Below are 19,939 nucleotides of genomic sequence, written 5' to 3'. Positions count from 1 at the left end.
TGACCCCCTGCCTCGGCCTCCCGAGCAGCCAGGACCACAGGTGCGCAAGGTCACACCTGGCTGCCTTTTAAATGCTTTGTCTCGCTGTGTTACTCTGCCTAGTCTCAATTCCTGGCTTCAAGGGATCGTCCCAAAGTGCTGGGCTTGCAGGCCCTGTCCTCCCCTGATGGCAGGGACAGCAGACGCCTCCCCTGGTTGCTTTCTGGATCCTCCCCCCTCCCCCACTGCGGCCTCCCCAGTTCCAGACACCTGTCGTCACATCATGTCTCTTCTGGGCTGACTGCTGGGGTAAAGGTCGCGGTCACAAAATCCCTAGGGGTCAGGTGCTCACAGTCCCAGGGGTCAGTCCTAGGGTCAGGTGTCCACATCCTACGAACCTGCTCCTGGCCACTCTTGGGATTGGTCACCTGCAGCTGCAGATGTGCCCAGAGGGGCTCTCTGGCACCGTGGTCATTTCTGCAGTGACACTGAGAGGAGCCCGAGCTCTGACACTGCCGGGTAGGGACAGGTGGCCAGGCCGGACCCTGGTCTGAGGCTGCTACAGGCCACGCGTGTCTATATCAGGTCTGCAGGGACGAGGAAGGCCCCCAGGTTCTGCAGGGAAGTCCTGCAGCAGCAGCACACGGGGGGTCCAGGAAGGCCCCGACATCCTTACCCCCCAGTCCCAGGTGACACCACCAGGAATAGGGGCCCACGAGGCCCCACCATCACCATCTGGGCCTCAGGTGACACCACCAGGACCAGGGGGCCCACCGAGGCTCCACCATTTCCACCTGGGTTCTGAGGTAACACCGCCAGGAATAGGGGGCCCATGGAGGCCCCACCATCCCCACCTGGGTCTCAGGTGACACCACCAGGACCAGGGGGGCCTATCGAGGCTCGACCATCGCCACCAGGCACTCAGGTGACGCCACCAGGACCCACAGGGCCCATGGAGGCCCCACCATCCCCACCTGGGTCTCAGGTGACACTACCAGGACCAGGGGGGCCTATCAAGGCTCGACCATCACCACCAGGTGCTCAGGTGACGCCACCAGGACCCACAGGGCCCATGGAGGCCCCACTACCCTCACCTGGGTCTCAGGTGACACCACCAGGTCCAGGGGGCCCATGGAGGCCCCACTATCCCTACCTGGGGTCTCAGGTGACAACACTGGTTCTAGCTGATCTTCCTGGTGGTGTTTTCCCAAATCCAGCTGTAAACAGCCCTTGGTTAGATTTATTCCAAAGTGCAGCCTCCTGGCTCCAGGCTGTCCCAGCTGAAGTGGGAGGACGGACCCTCAGAGTGCAGCTTTGGGACTGTGGTGACGTCTGGTTCCTACTCCCCCTCTATCCTGTGACCTCGGCATCTGTCTGCGCTCTCCTGGGAAGGCCTGGGTCTCGCCTCGTCCCCGTCCGCAGCCCTTCCCTGAGCTGGCCCCGGCACGGCCCCTCTTTGGGGTCAGAGACTCCCCGTTTCCTCACCTGTGGGTCTCAGGGTGTCACAGAGCTCTCGTGGCTGGTGTAGGAGCTGAGGGTGGGGACATCAGGCGTTTGAGAACAGAGGTCCATGGCTGGGTGCTGGGGGCTCCCAGAGCGAGCTGCGGCCACCTCATTTGTTCATGTCCTGAATCCCCGGGTGTCACAGCCCTGGTGGTGGTCTCAATACTCTGGAAACCCCACAACTGCACTCCTGGTTTCCCACCCGTTTTGGAGGAGAAGATGGCCCCGGGGGTGGGTCCCCTGTGTCTGGGGGGGCCAGGACCCCTCCTCACTTGTCAGGAGAGGCTTCTGGGGGTGTGGGCTGCACCGTCTGCTCCTGGGCTGTGGCAGAGGGAGGCCCTGGCCGTGGAGCACCCGGGATACCCCTGGGGAATCGCAAGGTCACCACGGTCGGTGCAGAGGGGACCCAGTGTGAGAAGGTCGCCCGGGGAGAGCTCCCTGCAGGCACCGTGTCTGCCGTAGGGCCCAGGTCGGGTCGGCCTTGTTGGCTGTCACCGCCTGAGGCCTGAGGAAGAGGGGGTCCTCCCAGGAACACGTCGCCCTGCTCCCTGCCATGGGTGGACACGTGTGTCTGAGCCGTCATGGGGGCCTGCTCACATGCATGTCCCTGTCGCCCCTCATGTGCACCTTGTGACACTTGTGTCCTTGCTATCTTCTCATGTGCACCTGGTCACATACACGCATGTGTCACTGCCACCTTGTGCACCTGGTCACACACCTGTGTCCCTGCCACTGCCTCATGTGCACCTGGCCACATGGGCCCCCTTCTGTCCTGTCACCTGCATCTTACGACACACATGCTGATGGCGGGCTTGTTCCGTGTATTACCGCACACGTGTGGTAAACCCACCGCCTGTCCCCTTCAGATGGCCGTGGAGGGCTGGGGCGTGTCCCACACGGAGGCTGGGGGTTGGCGTCTCCCCTCGTGCTGGGGATGCAGGATGAGCGGCTGCTCCCCGTTTCCTTGGGCCCTCGGACGCCTTCAGTAGCTGGGTCCAGGCCGGCCGCCCGGTCCTGCCTGTCTCAGGGTTCAAGTCCCTGTGCCTGGGCCGGGGGCTCTCAGCCCCGCCTGGGGTCTGGGTTTTGGGGGGAAACCTGCCTGTCAGTAGAGAAGTCACCCTGGTCACTGGAGCAGGATGGACAGACCTTGGCTGTCTGGGTCTGGGGAGGAGGCTGCGGGCTCTTCACAGAGGTGACTGTTTGGGTCACCTGTGCTGGATGAATGCAGGAGCCCGTCCCCAGGCAGCACCCAGGGGACTGTGGGAGTCCTGTCCCTGGGCGACACCCGGCTGAGCCCGGTCCACACTGTGCTGAGCCGTTGGGGTCCCGTTGGTAGACTGAGCAGGAGCAGTTGCTGGGGTCTGTCAGGACCAGCTGTGACCTGTGACCTGGGTGCAGAGTCTGAGCAGGCGCAGTTGCTGGTGTCTGTCAGGACGACCTGTGACCTTGGGGTGGAGTCTCAGCAGGCGCAGTTGGTGCTATCAGGGTGACCTGTCACCTGTGCCCTGGGTGTAGATTCTAAGCAGCTGCAGTTGCTGGTGTCTGTCAGGATGACCTGTGACCTCTGACCTGGGTGCAGGGTCTGAGCACGGGCAGTTGCTGGTGTCTTTCAGGACGACCTGTGACCTGTGACCTGGGCGTGGACTCTGAGCAGCCCAACGTTCAGGTACCCACAGTTCCAGGGGTCAGTCCTAGGGTCAGGTGCCCACAACCTAAGAAGCTGCTCCTGGCCACTCTTGGGATTGGTCACCTGCAGCTGCAGATGTGCCCACAGGGCGTCCCGGGCACTGTGGTCATTTCCTCAGTGACACTGAGAGGATCTGAGCTCTGAGACTGCAGGGTAGGGGCAGGTGGCCAGGCCGGACCCTGGTCTGAGGCTGCTGCAGGCCACGTGTCTGCACATCAGGCCTGCAGGGACCAGGAAGGACCCAGGTTCTGCAGAGAAGTCCTGCAGCAGCAGCACACGGGGGCCCACGGAGGCCCCACCGTTCTTAGCCAGCGTCTCAGGTGACATCACCAGGACGAAAGGGCCCATGGAGGCCCCACCATCCCTTGCCAGGGTCTCAGGTGACACCACCAGGACCAGGGGGTCCATGGAGGCCCCACCATGCCTACCTGGGTTCTCAGGCGACACCATCAGGACCAGGGGTCCCACAGATGCCCCAGCATCCCCACCCAGGTATCAGGCAACACCACCAGGACCAGGGTCCCATGGGGGCCCCACCTGGGTCTAGAGTGACACCAGTAGGATCAGGGTGCCCCTGGAGGCCCCACCATTCTTTGCCAGTGTCTCAGGTGACACCACCAGGACCAGTGGCCCCATGGAGGCCCCACCATCCCTAACCTGGTCTTAAGTGATACAACCAGGACTACGGGACCCATGGAGGCCCCACCCAGCTCTCAGGTGACACGAGCAGGATGAGGGGGCATGATGGCCCCACCATTCCCACCTGGGGTCTCAGGTGACACCACCAGGTCCAGAGGGCCCATGGAGGCCCCACCATCCTTTGCCAGTGTCTCAGGTGACATCATTGGGACCAGGGGACCCATGGAGTCCCCACCGTCCCCACCTGGGGTCTCAGGCGACAGCATCAGGACCAGGGGCCCACAGACACCTCAGCATCCCCACCCAGGTATCAGACGACACCACCAGGACCAGGGAGCCCAAGGAGGCTCCCGCATTCTTAGCCAGGGTCTCAGGTGCCACCACCAGGAACAAGGGCCCCATAAAGGCCCCACCATCCCCTCCTGGGTATCAGGCGACAACACCAGGACCAGGGGGCCCATGGAGGCCCCACCATCCTTACCCAGGGTCCCAGGTGACACCACCAGGACCAGGGGCCCCAGGAGGCCCCACCATCCCCACCTGGGTCTCAGGTGCAACCACCAGGAGCAAGGGGCCCATGGAGCCCCCACCGTCACCACCTGGGCTCTCAGGTGACACCACGAGGACCAGGGGTTCCACTGAGGCTTGACAATCCCCACCAGGCTTTCAGGTGACACCACCAGGTCCAGGGGTCCAATGGAGGCCACAGAATCCCCACCTGGGGTCTCAGGTGAAAACACTGGTTCTAGCTGATCTTCCTGGTGGTGTTTTCCCAACTTGGTTAGATTTACCCCAAAGTGCAGCCTCCTGGCTCTGCCCTGTCCCAGCCGAAGCGGGAGGACGGACCCCAAGAGTGCAGCTTTGGGACTCTGGTGACGTCTGGTGCCTACTCCCCCTCTGTCCTGTGGCCCCGGCATCTGCACTCTCCTGGGATGGCCTGGGTCTCGCCGCCTCCCCGTCCACAGCCCCTCCCTGAGCTGGCCCCGGCACGGCCCCTCTTTGGGGTCAGAGACTCCCAGTTCCCTCGAGGTCTCGGGGTGTCACAGAGCACTTGTGACTGGTGTGGGAGCTGAGAGTGGAGGACATCACGCGTTTGGGAACAGAGGTCCATGGCTGGGTGCTGGGGGCTCCCAGGTGGAGCTGCGGCCACCTCGTTTGTTCACATCCCGAAGCCCCGGGTGTCACGGCCTAGCCGTTGTCTTCAATACTCCGGAAACCCCACAGCTGCACTCCTGGTTTCCCACCCGTTTTGGAGGAGAAGATGGCCCCGGGGGTGGGTCCCCTGTGTCTGGAGGGGCCAGGACCCCTCCTCACTTGTCAGGAGAGGCTTCTGGGGGTGTGGGCTGCACCGTCTGCTCCTGGGCTGTGGCAGAGGGAGGCCCTGGCCGTGGAGCACCTGGGATACCCCTGGGGAATCGCAAGGTCACCACGGTCGGTGCAGAGGGGACCCAGTGTGAGGTCGCCCTGGGAGAGCACCCTGCAGGCACCGTGTCTGCCGTAGGGCCCAGGGCCGGGTCGGCCTTGTTGGCTGTCACCAGTTGATGCCCCAGGAAGAGGGGGTCCACCCAGGAACATGTCCCCATGCTCCCTGTCACGTGCATCTGAGCTGTCATGGGGGCCTGGTCACACGCATGTCCCTGCCGCCCCTAGTGCGCCTGGTGACACGTGTGTCCCTGCTAGCTTCTCATGTGCACCTGGTCACATACATGCATGTGTCACTGCCCACTTGTGCACCTGCTCACACGTGGCCCCTGCCACTTTATCATGTGCACCTGGTCACATGCGTATGTCACTGCCTATGTGTGCACCTGCTCACACACGCGTGTCCCTGCCACTTTCTCATGTGCACCTGGCCATATGTGTGTTCCTGCCACCTTTTCTCGTGCACCTGGTCACACGCACCCCATTCTGTCCTGTAACATCCATCTTATGACACACGTGCTCACGGTGGGCTTGCTACGTTAGTACTGCACACGTGTGGTGAAGCTGCCGCCTGTCCCCTTCAGATGGCTGTGGAGTGATGGGGCGTGTCCCACACGGAGGCTGGGGGTCGGCGTCTCCCCTCTCGCTGTGGCTGCAGGATGAGCAGCTGTTCCCCGCGATCCTTGGGCCCTTGGACGCCTTCAGCAGCTGGGTCCAGGCGGGCCGCCCGGTCCTGCCTGTCTCAGGGTTCAAGTCCCTGTGCCTGGGCCGGGGGCTCTCAGCCCCGCCTGGGGTCTGGGTTTTGGGGGGAAACCTACTTCTCAGTAGAGAAGTCACCCTGGTCACTCGAGCAGGATGGACGGACCTTGGCTGTCTGGGTCTGGGGAGGAGGCTGCAGGCTCTTCACAGAGGTGACTCTTTGGGTCACCTATGCTGGATGAATGCAGGAGCCTGTCCCCAGGCGGCACGTGGGGGAATGTGGGAGTCCATCCCTGGGCGGCCCCCGGCTGAGCCCCGTCCACACTGCGCTGAGCCGTCGGGGTCCCGTTGGTAGACTGAGCAGACGCAATTGCTGGTGTCTGTCAGGACGACCTGTGACCTGGCTGTGGACTCTGAGCAGGCGCAGTTGCTGGGGTCTGTGAGGACGACCTGTGACCTGTGACCTGTGTGCGGACTCTGAGCAGGCGCAGTTGCGAGTGTCTGTCAGGACGACCTGTGACCTGGATGTGGACTCTGAGCAGGCGCAGTTGCTGGTGTCTGAATGATGACCTGTGACTTGTGACCTGGGTGTAGGGTCCGAGCAGGCGCAGTTGCGGGTGTGTGTCAGGACGACCTGTGACCCGGATGTGGACTCTGAGCAGGCGCATTTGGTGGTGTCTGTCAGGATGACCTGTGACCCAGATGTGGATCTGAGCAGGCGCAGTTGGGGGTGTCTGTCAGGACGACCTGTGACCCGGATGTGGATCTGAGCAGGCACAGTTGCTGGGGTGTGTGAGGACGACCTGTGACCTGGATGTGGAGTCCGAGCAGACACAGTTGGGGGAGTCTGTCAGGACGACCTGTGACTTGTGACCTGGGTGTAGAGTCCGAGCAGGCGCAGTTGCGGGTGTCTGTCAGGGCGACCTATGACCTGGATGTGGACTCTGAGCAGGCGCATTTGGTGGTGTCTGTCAGGACCAGCTGTGACCTGTGACCTGGGTGCAGAGTCTGAGCAGGCGCAGTTGCTGGGGTCTGTCAGGGCGACCTGTGACCCGGATGTGGATCTGAGCAGGCACAGTTGCTGGGGTCTGTCAGGACAACCTGTGACCTGGATGTGGACTCTGAGCAGGCGCAGTTAGGGGTGTCTGTCAGGACGACCTGTGACCCGGATGTGGATCTGAGCAGGCACAGTTGCGGGTGTCTGTCAGGATGACCTGTGACCCAGATGTGGAGTCTGAGCAGGCGCAGTTGCTAGGGTCTGTCAGGACAACCTGTGACCTGTGACCTGGATGTGGACTCTGAGCAGGCGCAGTTGCTGGTGTCTGAATGATGACCTGTGACTTGTGACCTGGGTGTAGGGTCCGAGCAGGCGCAGTTGCGGGTGTGTGTCAGGACGACCTGTGACCCGGATGTGGACTCTGAGCAGGCGCATTTGGTGGTGTCTGTCAGGATGACCTGTGACCTGGATGTGGAGTCTGAGCAGGCGCAGTTGGGGGTGTCTGTCAGGACGACCTGTGACCCGGATGTGGATCTGAGCAGGCACAGTTGCTGGGGTGTGTGAGGACGACCTGTGACCTGTGACCTGTGACCTGGATGTGGAGTCTGAGCAGACGCAGTTGGGGGAGTCTGTCAGGACGACCTGTGACTTGTGACCTGGGTGTAGAGTCCGAGCAGGCGCAGTTGCGGGGGTCTGTCAGGACAACCTGTGACCCGGATGTGGACTCTGAGCAGGCGCAGTTGCTGGTGTCTGAATGATGATCTGTGACTTGTGACCCGGGTGTAGAGTCCGAGCAGGCGCAGTTGCCGGTGTATGTCAGGACGACCTGTGACCCGGATGTGGACTCTGAGCAGGCGCAGTTGCTGGGGTCTGTGAGGACGACCTGTGACCTGTGACCTGTGACCTGGATGTGGAGTCTGAGCAGACGCAGTTGGGGGTGTCTGTCAGGACGACCTGTGACCTGGATGTGGAGTCTGAGCAGACGCAGTTGGGGGTGTCTGTCAGGACGACCTGTGACCTGGGTGCAGAGTCTGAGCAGGCGAGTTGCTGCAGTCTTTCAGGACAAGGTGTGTCCTCTGACCTGAGTTCAAAATCTGAGCAGGCGCAGTTGCTGGCCTGTGTCAGGATGACCTTTGACCTGGGTGTGGAGTGTGAGCAGGCGCAGAAGCAGAACCGTCCAGAGTGAGGGACAGATACACAAACTGGAGGCTTCACACCATGCCTGCTGGAGGGAGAGGAACAGGTCTCGCCCGTGTTAACCCGTTGTCACCGCAATAACAAAGGACGGCAGCCTGGGCGGCTTATAAACAAACAATAGTCATTTATTGCTCCCAGCTCTGGAGGCTGGAAGTCCAGGATCCCGGCGTGGCAGAGGCTGTGTCTGGTAGGGACTCACTTCCTGGTTCACACATGGCACCTTCTCGCTGTGTCCTCACATGGTGGAAGAGGCGAGGGAGCTCTTTGGGGTCCCTTTTATGAGGACACTGATCCCATCCGTGAGGCTCCACCCTCAGGACCTCATCTCCTCCTCAAGGCCCCACCTCCTCACATGGTCCCCTCGGGCATGAGGGCTTCATCGTGTGCACTTAGAGGGGACACAGACGTTTGGCGTGTTCCAGTGTCATGACTTTCACAGCACAAGTGTGACGTCATGGCTGGTGTCTCCCGAGCGCTTGCCGGGTCCCCAGGTCTGTGCAGTCCGTGGTTCACCGTGTTGCTGCCCTTTGCGTCTGTCCCGAGCCACAGGTCCGGCCTCGGTGCCTGTCATGTGCTCAGCGCTGCTGCCTGGTCCTCTGGGGGCCTCACCTGCCGCCGGGAACAGGGCGGGGTTCTGCACCCCCAGCCGCGGCCCGGCCTCCTCCCGCTCACCCTCATCCCGCGCCAGTGGGGTCAGACACTCACACAGTCCAGCGGTGGCCGAGGCAGCACCTCCTCCTTCACAGCTGTGAGCCATCCTTTTCCTTGAACAAAAAGGGACTTTCTGGACCCGTCGTGACTTCTGCTTTCTCACCTGTGTGGCAGGTTGGGCCCTGGGCAGATTCTTTTGAACCAAGAAGGGGCCGAACCGGCCCTTGTGGGGCAGCCTGGTGCAGACGTGGAGAAAGGGAGGGTTTCCCCAGGGCTGGGCAGGCGTGGGGGGATCCCAGGCCCCCATGGGCTGCAGGTGTGGGGCCTGGGCCCGTGGCCAAGTCACCCACACCTTCCCGTGGGTGGGCCCCTGGGTGGAGCCGCCACTACCACTGCTGCACACGGGGGTGTTCCAGCCTCTCCAGGGCCTGCTGGGGGGAGCGCCCTGCCCAGGTCACCTGGATGGCAGCCTCAGGGCCCTCCGCCGCCTCTTAGCAATTAAACTGAGAAAGTGTCTGCAAAGGCGCTGGCCCTGGGCCCAGGGACACCTGCACCCCAGAGCTCGGGGGCTCCCAGAATCCGGGACTTGGAGCCCCCCGGGCTTGAGCTTCCACCACGCGGCTCCCGCCGCTGTAGCAGATGCCCGTGGACGCCTCGTCCCAGCCTGGGACCCCATGGGGCTCCGCGGCGGCCCTTCCCACCCCGGCCACCGCCTGGCCTGTCACTCCACACCCACGCCAGGCTCAGACTGCCCGGGATGTGGTCCGCCGCGTCCACAGGTAGGGTGTTGTTGGGGTGAGGAGGATACACGTCCCGATCACAGCCCCGTGCCGCCCCCACGCCCCGTCCTGCCTGTAGACGGAAGCGGAACCACATTGGCCTTCTCTGAAGCTCCGGGGCAGCTGGAGGCCCAGGGCGGCTCCCCCAGCCTCAGGGTCCTGCTCCCGTCTCTGAGGTCCCCCCGAGATCCCAGCATTGGTGGGGCCACACGAGTGCTTGGGGGCGGTGGCCCTGCGGGGAGCCCAGGACTTGGGGGGCTCAGTGACACGGGGAGGGGCTGCAGCATCAATCCGTCGTGCACCCTGTGATCACTGTCAAACTGCGGGTGTCATCCACGCCATCTCCATCTCGGGGCAGGGGCCTGCGTGCTGTGCTGAGGGCCCGTCCCCAGAGCCCGTGGTGGGGGAGCGCTGGGTGGGGCCTGCCTGTACATCGGGGGTCTTCCTTCCCTGCCGGGCATGTGGCCCCTCATCCGTTCACGTCAATCTTTCTGTAGCTGTGTGGGACAGGCAGTGTCACCCTAGGGAGATGGGTGGGGGTCCCTGTCCCATGGAGGGGCAGTTCCCAGGGAGCTGAGTCCCCCTGTGGCCAGGGCTGTCGTGGGCCCAGGTGCGGGGCTGAGGGCAGCTGCACTGTGGGCAGGACGCAGGCATGCGAGGGTCCCCACGGGCAGTGGTGTGCAGAAGGGGACTCGGGTGACACTCCAGCCGGCGTCCAGGCCTCCATGCAGGGGACCTGGGCTGGTGCCCACCGTGGCCCGCTCTGACCGTGTCCCGGGTTATGGGGGGCTCCTGTCACGGGGTCTGAGGGGCTGGTCCTGCAGGGCCTGGGTGGGGCGTGTCGTGCTGTAACCACGCCTGCAGGTGTGGGCACCTCACAGGCACCTGCCAGCTGGCTGTGAGCTTGGACAGGAGGTGGCAGTGCCACAGGCGTCCACGTCCTGGGAGGCGTCTGCCCGTGGGCCCAGAGGGCTGTTCCGAGGAGCTTACAGCCAGGGTAGCAGGTCCTGAGCAGGGGGCGACATCTGCCGGTTCAGACTCGGTTTCGGTGGAGAGGTTCGTGCCAGGCAGGGCTCGTGCCCACCTGGGAGGCTGCGTCCCCTTAGCCACGGGGTGCTGGCAGCCGAGGTCTGCCGCAGACGGGGCTTGTGTGTGGGGGGGATCCTTCCCCCTCAGCCTGGACAGCACAGGGGCGGCCACCACGGCCACTGGCAAGTGTCCTGGGGCTGCACCCCCTCCCCCCACCCCGACTCCAGCCTCCCCCTCCCTCTCCCCCTCCAGCCTCTCGGGGCACCTGCCCCGGTGGCCTGAGCCCTGGCGGGTGGGCTTGTCCTTGGGGGGAGACGTGGGCAGGAGGGGAGGGTGGACTCTGGTGCCCTCCGACCTTCGAGTGCAGCCTGTTGCAGGTGGATCAGCCGGTTCAGAGCCCACAGGACGGGTGAGGCTGGGGACAGAGGGGACCTGCAGGGATGGGAGGGCCAGGGGGAGGGTCGGCGTCCCCGGAGATGGTGGTCAGGGCTGAGCCTGGAAACACAGAAGGTTCGCAGGTGGGGAGATCGGGCGCCAGGAACCCCAGCCCTGGCTGTCCGTGTCCAGGACATGTGGCTGCTGCCTCAGGGTGGGGGGCGTGGCGGGGCGTGTGGGCCTCCGAGCCACGGGACCCACTGGGCCTGCACCTCCTGCTCCGAGGGCTCCTTGTCCTCACCCGGCCAGTCCCTCCCCCTGCGCCCAGCCCCGTCGGAGCCCCGGCCCTCGGCCCCACTGGGAACCCAGCCCAAACCGCAGGCCCCAGCTGACCCCCTGCCTGGCTGCCCTCCTGGGGGACTCGGGGACCTCTGCTCGGCACACGCTCTGCCTCACTGCCCCGCCTTCTAGGGACACGCGTGTCCTCGTCACGTGCATCTGAGCAGGGGGACGGGACAGCGCCTGGTGGGCTCCTTGGCATCTCCATCTGGGCCCTCCCTCCTCCTAGGCTGTGGGCCGTGGGCGTGCTGGCCTTGGGGACAGGGACGTCAGCCCTCTGGGCATCTACGCAAGTCCCAGTGGAGACACCACCTTCCACGAGGGCTGGGGACCCGCCGCCAACCCGTCTCCCACCGCCTGCCAGGACAGCGGCGCCCAGGGAGGGGAGGGGCAGCGCCTGGGCCTGGGCCACGTCCCCCGGAACCCACTTGTCCTCACCACGGCGTCACCGGGGCCGACTGTTCTGGGGACTGCAGAGCTGCCCTGGTCCCGCCGTCTGTCTCCTCCTCCGAGGTGGCTTCTGCGTCTGTGTCCACCCGTCACCGTCACCGTCACCGCCGCCACCTCCGTGTCCTCACAGCCATCCAGGCCCCGTCCCCTCCGGCCCCGGCTGCCACCTCACACTCCTGGGAACGTCCCCACCCACCCTGCTCACCTCGTGCCATGGACCCCGGGAACATCCGGAACCATCTGTGCACCTTTCCCTGCTGGGAGCCTTTGTGACCCTCTGTCCTCCCTACGCTCCGTGCAGCCCCTGCGCCCCGCCGTGCTCCCCACACTCCTCCCCACGCTCCGTGCAGCCCCTGCGCCCCGCCGTGCTCCCCACACTCCTCCCCACGCTCCGTGCAGCCCCTGCGCCCCGCCGTGCTCCCCACGCTCCTCCCCGCGCTCCGTGCAGCCCCTGCGCCCCGCCGTGCTCCCCACGCTCCTCCCCGCGCTCCGTGCAGCCCCTGCGCCCCACCGTGCTCCCCACACTCCTCCCCACGCTCCGTGCAGCCCCTGCGCCCCGCCGTGCTCCCCACGCTCCTCCCCACGCTCCGTGCAGCCCCTGCGCCCCGCCGTGCTCCCCACACTCCTCCCCACGCTCCGTGCAGCCCCTGCGCCCCGCCGTGCTCCCCACGCTCCTCCCCACGCTCCGTGCAGCCCCTGCGCCCCGCCGTGCTCCCCACGCTCCTCCCCACGCTCCGTGCAGCCCCTGCGCCCCGCCGTCCTCCCCACACTCCTCCCCACGCTCCGTGCAGCCCCTGCGCCCCGCCGTGCTCCCCACGCTCCTCCCCACACTCCTCCCCACGCTCCGTGCAGCCCCTGCGCCCCGCCGTGCTCCCCACGCTCCTCCCCACGCTCCATGCAGCCCCTGCACCCCACCGTGCTCCCCACACTCCGTGCAGCCCCTGCGCCCCGCCGTGCTCCCCACGCTCCTCCCCACACTCCGTGCAGCCCCTGCGCCCCGCCGTGCCCGTCTGTGCTGGGGAGAAGCCCGCGGTGCCTCCCGTTCACCCACCTGCCTGGTGACCTACCTGGTCCCAGGTGGAGGTGGCTGGTGTCGGCCTCGGGGCTGCAGGACGTGGCTGAGAGCTTCGTGGGGAGAGTGGCCAGCAGTCACCTCGTGGTCACCTTCTGGGACGGGGCTCGTGCTGCTCCTCAGGTGGGCGCGGGCTGTCCCCCGGCCCTGGCTGCCCCCAGAGAACCCGTGAGGAAGGGGTGGGGGCAGCAGGGTCCCCTCGAGCAGGCTCTGGGGACCGGGCTGCTCTGCGTGGTCATTCGCAGACGGTGCCAGGGGCTGGTGGCCCAGGCCCGGCAGGCCCAGCAGCGCCAGGAAGGCAGGCGCTGTGAGGACCTGCGGGTTGGAGGACCTGGGCTGGGGGCTGCTGGGTGCGGAGCCCGGGCTCACCCCGGCAGGTGGGCTCTCGGGGCCCCCGCTGGGACTGCGCTTCCTGAGACCTGCCCGGGTACAGGTGCAGCAGAGGCTCTGTGTGCCCCCACGGCAATGTCTTCAACGTGCCCGTCCTGTGCCAGGGACTCCCAGTCCCCCAGCGCAGTTGCCAACGTGGTGCACAGCCCGCCCGGGGGGGCCAGGGGCGGCTGGCGCCGACGGTGGGGGGCCGGGGCCCGGGCAGGTCATTTCCCCAGAGCGGCCACGCCAAGACCCTCCTGCCCACGTGTGCCTGAGTGTGTCCCCGGCCGGGGCCTGTGTGTGTCCCGTGCACCTTGGGGACCTGAGGGGCTGGCTGGGTGGCAGGGGCCCCGGCTCCACAGAACTCCGTCGTGGCCACTGCAGACGCCAGGCTGGGGGCCTCCACGCCGGAGCCTGTCCCGGCCCACGGGTGGCCCTAGCGTGTGTCCCCGCGCCGGCCCCAGAGACAGGCGGGAACAAACGTGTGACACGCTTCCGTGAATAAATAAAAATTTATCATTCCATACAAACGCACGTCATCTGCCACAAAAGACAGTCCAACAACTCAACAGTTTTGTTTTTACACGGAAGCCGCGGCGTCGGGCGGGCCGTGCGGAGGGGCCGTGGGGAGGGGCCGTGCGGAGGGGCCGTGCGGAGGGACGTCACAGCGGCGGCAGGTCCTCGTCGGCACAGGCGTACTCGTACAGCTCCACGGCGCCCAGGGCCGAGGGCGCCTCGAAGAACGGCCTCTGCGCCAGGGGGCTGCGCAGCGCGCTCAGCTTCTGCTCCACGGGGCTCAGCTCCGCCTCGTACCTGCAACGGGCGGCCGCGAGGGGCGGCCGTGTGAGGGCTCGGAGCACACGCCCGGCCGCCGGGCCGCACACGTCTGCCCTCCAGCACCGCCCGGGAGGGGACGGCGGCCGCGTCACAGTGAGGGCCGTTTGCATAAAAAGTGGGACTGAACTCGGTGTGTTCAGGCAAGTTCCTCCGAGACCCTTCAAAACACTCTCTGTCCACCTGAGGCCACCACCGCGATTTTCACCAAAACACGTAACACGGAAGGACCCTGACACAGGCTTCCCCTTGAAGTCCCAGCAGTGACGCGGCCAGTGCTGCCTGGGTTCCCGCACAGGACTCGGCACGGACTCTTCCAGAACCCAGCGCAGCCCAGACACGCAGAGCCCTGTCCTCACCCTGCGGAAACACTGCTGCTCCCGAGGGCGCCTGGCCACCGGCGGTCACTGTCCCCAACGGGCCTGCACAGCCAGAGCGTGGCACCCGGGTGCACCCTGGACTCAATGCCGATGGCACTGGGGACGGATGTCAGGTGGGGACACAGGATGTGGCCGGTGGCCACAGCTGCTCTACAGGTTACGGCAGGAGAAGAGAGCGTGGAAGGTTCTAGAGAGCAGGGACCCAGGGTCAGCTGCCTGGGCAGAGAACTGAGCAGGAGGAACAGTGACACACATGCACGTCAGGGACAGCCAGCCGAGGCCGCAGGGCAGGACACGGATGGGCCTCCCGGCTCAGCAGGGAGGCGGGGCAGGGTGGCACGGGGCTGAGACGCCCCTCCACGGAGCCGGGGCCACCGTCCCCACGCGTACGGGGCCCAGGGAGTCCCAGCGCAGCGCCAAAGTGCCCTGAGCTGCCTGCACACGGCCACGCAGAAGAGAACAGAGGCCCCGTGCACGACCTGAGCAAACTGGAGGAGGAGGAGAAGGAAGGTCCCGGCAGAGAGCAACAGAAACGGACACACAGGACAGACAGGACTAGGGCACTTGGGGTCATTGCCCTAAGTGGCGTGGGACACCCCCATGCCACGCTGTCACAGAAACAGAAATCGTCGCTATCGGGGACATGAGAGGCGGTGTCACTGGATTCTGCCGCCAGTAAAATCACAACCGGGGAATTCTGTGAACAGTACCAAAGTGCACGACCTGGGCGACTGGACCAGTCTCTGAAAGGCACAAGCCCCCGACGCCCACTGCAGCAGAGACACAGAACCGCACCTCGTATCTGTCACGGGATTTAGTGACACGCCTCAGACGACTGCAGCTCCAGACGGCCTCACGGGCAAATCCCACCAAACGGTTACATAAAATCCAAGAAAATGCCAACCGGCCTCTGGCGCTGGGGAGGGGCAGGGGGCTGTGGGGTGACACAGGTCCGTGTCGTCTCGACTGTGGCGATGGCTTCGTGCACGCACACGCGTGCCAAAGCTCCCACGGCGTACACGTGACACGCACAGGGCACGGTACCTCACCCCGCGCTAAAGGGGGTAAAACACGACAAAAGCCGCTGCTGTCAAAGCAGACTCCGGGTCCCGCGGTGTCACCGCTGAATCCGGCTGCACTCGGGGAGGCAGCAGCACCAACCCCTGCAGGGGACGAGGGGAGGGGGACGCCGTCCACTGTGCCAGCAGGACACGGGGAGGACAGGTGTCCTCACTGGGCAGGGTCCCCTGGGGACGCCAGGGCCCTGGCTGGGACTCGCTGCACAGGGACTGCGGGGAGAGACCGTCCCCGCCGAGGCCGCTGACAAGCTTCAGCGTCACGACACAGTCCCGGGAAATGAGGACGGAAGGGACCTCCTCCAGCTGACAGGTGGGCTCCACGGTGAAGGTCGGGACGCGTTCGTCCCACCCAAGCCCGGGACCAAGCAAACGCCCCGGCCCCGCCCCACCCCACCAGGCCGCAGGTTCTGGGCAGCGACAGGCAGGAGAAGGAAAGAAAACGCTCACAGAGCGCTGAGAAGGGTCAAACCGACCCGTTCACGGACACATGACTGTCTGTCTACGTGGAAAACCCCAAAGAGCCCCTGAAAAGCCGTTAGAACTGGTGTTTACGCTGCCGGTGAACAGCTGGAGATGGGAATTTAGAAAGCACCTTTTACAACACCAAACAATTATGAAATACAAAGAACTCTCACAGAATCCACATAGAACCTGCCCACAGAGCTGCGAGATGCTGACGGCAGAGGAGACCCGAGTGGAAGGTGACAGGTCAGCGGACCGGCCGTGTGCTGTGACAAGACGCCAGCTGGCCCCATGTCAATCTCGTCTTCCATCAAAACCTTGGTCAAAGTGTCAGCAGAAGGTTTTGTAGAAATAAACCACCTTATTCTTAATTTACACATAAAGACAAAGAGGCCAAAATAGCCAACGCAATGGGGTGGTGGAAAAAGCGTTGGCTGGGTGCAGCGGCTCACGCCTGTGATTCTAGCACTTTTGGAGGCCAGGAGTTCAAGATCAGCCTGGGCAACATAGCAAGACCCTGCCTCTACTAAAAATAGAAAAATTGGCCAGGCATGGTGGTGCATGCCTGTAGTCCCAGCTACTCGGGAGGCTGAGGCAGGAGGATCGCTTGAGCCCAGGAGTTGGAGGCTGCTGTGAGCTGTGATGACGCCACGGCACTCCAGCCTGGGCGACAGAGAAAGACCCTGACTATAAACATAATAAAATTTTTTAAACAGAGCATTGATGAGCCCTCACCTCAGGACGGCAAGTTAGGTCGCTGCCTCAGGGCTGACCTCAGCGTTGGTCGAGGACAGACACTAACCAGCGGGACAGACGGGGTCCCTGTGGTCAGGACGCCAACGCTCACCCCCACAGCGAGCGCCGTGCGGAGTCTGACACGCACACAGCAGACAACGCAGGGGGAAGGGCCCAGACGCTCTCGAACAGCCCCGTGGCCGGAGGTTCCCGCTCTGTGACTTCAGTGCCCACGATACAGCCGCGGCCACGGCACCGTGTGTGGGCACGGACAGACACACACCAACAGATCTGAGTGAGGTCCAGAAACAGACCACGGGCTCACGGACAATTAAGTTCCCATAAGGACGCCCGGCAACTCCACGGCTTTGCCAAAACAGCCGCGGGGACAACTGACATCCGTGTGCACGGGAGCGAACGTGCTCCACAGTCTCAGGAAACTCTGCTCTGCAGGGATCACAGACCTCCGGTAAAATGGGAAGGGACAAAACCCAAGGAGGACAACCTTCGTGGCTTTGGAATCAGCAATGGCTTTGTAGCCAGGACAGCAAAAGCACAGCCGTAAAAGCAACCGAGGCGCAGTGGCACCTCCCCAGGACGGAGAGCTGCTCGCTGAGAGACCACAGTAAGAGAAGACGTCACAAGTTGCGGAAAATGTCCCCGCCAGCCCCCACGTCCCCGCAGGTTGCGCTCACCCGTCGTCCCAGGGCTCCCCCGCGGCCTCCTCGGCCACCAGGATGTCGTACTCCTCCGCCGCGTACTTCTCCCAGTCCGAGAGCTCCGGGCTGTCGCTGTCACTCTCCTGGGGGACGCACGCGTGTCACGGGGCGCCCGCGGCGTGGCGGGGAGCCTGCCCGCCCCCCGCACTCACCCTGAGCAGGGAGACCTGCTCTTTCTGCTCGTGGTCCAGGTACTTCTCGATGTTGAAGAACGTGTCGAAGAAGACGTTGGCGAGTTTGCAGCGCTTCAGGTCGTGCAGCGTGATCTTCCCTGCGGGGACCGAGCGCGGCAGAGAGACGCTGTCAGAGGCCCGCACTCAGCGTGGCGGCTGCGGTAGCGACACCCGCGGCAGGATGCGGCACGCACGGTGCTCCCTGCTTCGACCCCGCCCGGCTTGCGTCAAAGGGGACACACGGGCGGTTCTGGGCGTGGACTGCAGCGTGCGAGGCCTCAGGCTGCGCAGGGGCCGCGTGCGGGGAGACCGAGCGCGCACAGGACAGAGCGGGGCGCCGGCCACCAGGGGGCGCCCGTGGACCTGCAATGACAGGCGCGGCGCGGTCCCTGCCAGGGAAGCTGTCGCAACAGCACAGACGGGGAGAAGCCACAGCTAGGGACAAGAGGTGGCCGGTGTCTCCGTCTCAGAACGATCCCCAAAGTTACCAACCAACCCCCGGATTCCGAAACACAGAGCACAAAGCTAACGGAGGTGCCGGAGTTTAGCGAGGGTCCCCCTGTCCCCGTAGGGACTCGGTGTAGGGAGAGTCTCCCCTGTCCCTGCAGGGACCGAGTCTGGGGAGAATGTTTCCCCCGCCCCCGTCCCTCTGGCATCAGAGGGATTTGGGGAACACACGGGGCTGGGGTCGCTGTGCTGTGTCAACACCAAGTCCGTGACGCTCCCTGAACGTCAGTGCTGACACCCCCCAAGTGCCCCCCACCGTGAGGACACGCGCTCCCTGCCCTGGGCTCTCATCCCCAGCCACCCCGGAGTCACCCCGGGCGGCGCTGACGTCCTCGCGGGGGGTGGGCCCTGAGCAAGAACAGGATGCACGGTGGCGTTGCGTCCTCACGAGCCCCCCGTGGGGACAGCCCTTCCCGCAGGGCCCTCATCCCAGGGTGTCCCTCCCACGGGGCTGTCCCCTCCCCGGGCTGCCCCTGCCCCGGGCGCCACCTTCGCTGCGGGGCTTGACCAGGTCGAGCATCTGGCACAGGCAGTCCTGGAAGGGCAGGGCCTCGATGGCCATGCTGTCCAGCCGGCGACACTGCTCCTCGTAGAAGTACTCCAGCTCGAACATGGACAGCGCCCCGTCGCCGTCCAGGTCCATGCAGCGGAACCAGTACTCGATGCTGCGGGGCGCACGGCTGCTCAGCCCGAAGCCGGGACAGCCGTGTCCCGCGGGGACCCGCCGGGGACAGCGCTGCCCACTCCGCTCCGCAGGGCAGCCCCGGGCAGGGAGTGCCACGCCCACTGTCGCCTGCGCACAGCGAGACGCTGGGAGTGCCACGCCCACTGTCGCCTGCGCACAGCGAGACGCTGGGAGTGCCACGCCCCCCGTCCCGTACCCGCAGCCACGCAGTGCCACGCCCACTGTCGCCTACGCACAGCCACGCTGGCAGTGCCACGCCCACCGTCCCGTGCGCGGCTTCTGACCCTGCCGCCAAACACCCACCTGGTCGGGGTTTTTTTGTCTTCTTCCGAGATCAAGAACCAGACAAAGTCGGCGTAGCTTATTTTTCCTTCTTTCTGTACTTTTCTGCCTCTGGGTTTGGGGCCGCAATTGAGAGACAGAGACGCCCGTGAGGAGGAGCAGGAGGAAGGGGCGGTCCCTGCCCAGGGCGCGCGACCGGAGGAGCCTCGGGGGTCCCCGCCCTCCGGGGAGGGGCCCTTGGGGCTTCCAGATCCCGGTGGGGTCAGAAGTGGCCACCGCAGTCACAGCCACCTGAAGGCCTCACACGCTCCCCAGAGTCACTGTGACGCCCAGCGCCTGGCACCTCCGATGGGGCCTGTGCTGTTCCCGCACTGAGGACTCGCCTCCCGAGACGTGTGTGTCCCCTGGGGACCTCCCACGACAGGCGTGTGTCCTATCATTTAGTACCTCAAGTGACAGCTCAGGCATCCCTCCCTGGGGGGCCTCGCGTGACAAAGCCATCCCTGTCCGAGCCCGGCGAGTTCACGGTGGCGGGAATGGGGAGGTCTGGGGCTGTCACCCGGGTGCGCAGAGGACGGGACCCGAGGCGCCGGCCGTACGTACCGCGTCACCGCCCCCGAGAAGATCCTGTCGATCATCTTGGCAGAAATGGCTGCAAGGACAGGCGGGCTCGTGAGCAGGGACGCGGCGGCCCCACCCCACGCGCGGTCTCAGAGCAGAGCCCGGGGCGGCCGGGTCTGACGCGCTGAGAGGCGGGGGGGGGGGGGGGGGGGGTCCCCGGGACCCGCTGTCTACGCAGGCAGCTCCGCGTGCTCACGGCCTTGCCCGCAGTGGAAGCTGCCGGGGGCTGCGAGTCAGGTTTGCGAAGAGCAGAACGAACACGCGCCCATGTT

General features: G+C 65.1%; 2 protein-coding genes across 3 annotated transcripts in view; both read right to left on the bottom strand.

Moving 5' to 3' along the window:
• Positions 1–5,812: 5,812 nt before the first annotated feature.
• On the bottom strand, positions 5,813–8,338 carry LOC138379063 (uncharacterized). Its single transcript, XM_069464326.1, has 5 exons — positions 8,323–8,338; positions 7,696–7,973; positions 7,208–7,441; positions 6,918–6,974; positions 5,813–6,563 (listed from the first exon to the last, which is right to left on the bottom strand). The coding sequence occupies exons 1-5, from the start codon at positions 8,336–8,338 to the stop codon at positions 6,159–6,161; spliced, it is 990 nt and encodes a 329-aa protein (XP_069320427.1). The 3' UTR covers positions 5,813–6,158.
• A 5,476-nt stretch (positions 8,339–13,814) lies between these two features.
• Positions 13,815–19,939, bottom strand: part of PPP2R3B (protein phosphatase 2 regulatory subunit B''beta) — a 55,978-nt gene continuing 49,853 nt past the window's right edge. For both annotated transcript variants that reach the window (XM_069462882.1, XM_069462883.1), the window contains exons 8-13: positions 19,650–19,698; positions 19,068–19,157; positions 18,569–18,744; positions 17,552–17,670; positions 17,376–17,482; positions 13,815–14,003 (exon numbers count right to left, since the gene is read on the bottom strand). In XM_069462882.1, coding sequence (XP_069318983.1) covers positions 13,853–14,003; positions 17,376–17,482; positions 17,552–17,670; positions 18,569–18,744; positions 19,068–19,157; positions 19,650–19,698 — 692 coding nt within the window. In that variant the 3' untranslated portion in view covers positions 13,815–13,852. The remainder of the gene's footprint in view (positions 14,004–17,375; positions 17,483–17,551; positions 17,671–18,568; positions 18,745–19,067; positions 19,158–19,649; positions 19,699–19,939) is intronic.

This window comes from Eulemur rufifrons, chromosome 30 (assembly GCF_041146395.1).
Source record: "Eulemur rufifrons isolate Redbay chromosome 30, OSU_ERuf_1, whole genome shotgun sequence".
NCBI classification, from domain to species: domain Eukaryota; kingdom Metazoa; phylum Chordata; class Mammalia; order Primates; family Lemuridae; genus Eulemur; species Eulemur rufifrons.
Note: the sequence above shows the minus strand (reverse complement) of the source record. Positions and strands in the feature narration are given on the sequence as shown.

Bases quoted from the DNA above. Each gene is read 5' to 3' on its own strand.
- LOC138379063 (XM_069464326.1), bottom strand. The intron at 7,442-7,695 runs GTCACAGATCAT...TCCGGGTCACAG, and splicing joins ACTCTACACCCGGGTCACAA to GTCGTCCTGACAGACACCCC. The intron at 6,564-6,917 runs GTCACAGCTGGT...TCCGGGTCACAG, and splicing joins ACTCTGCACCCAGGTCACAG to GTCGTCCTGACACACACCCG.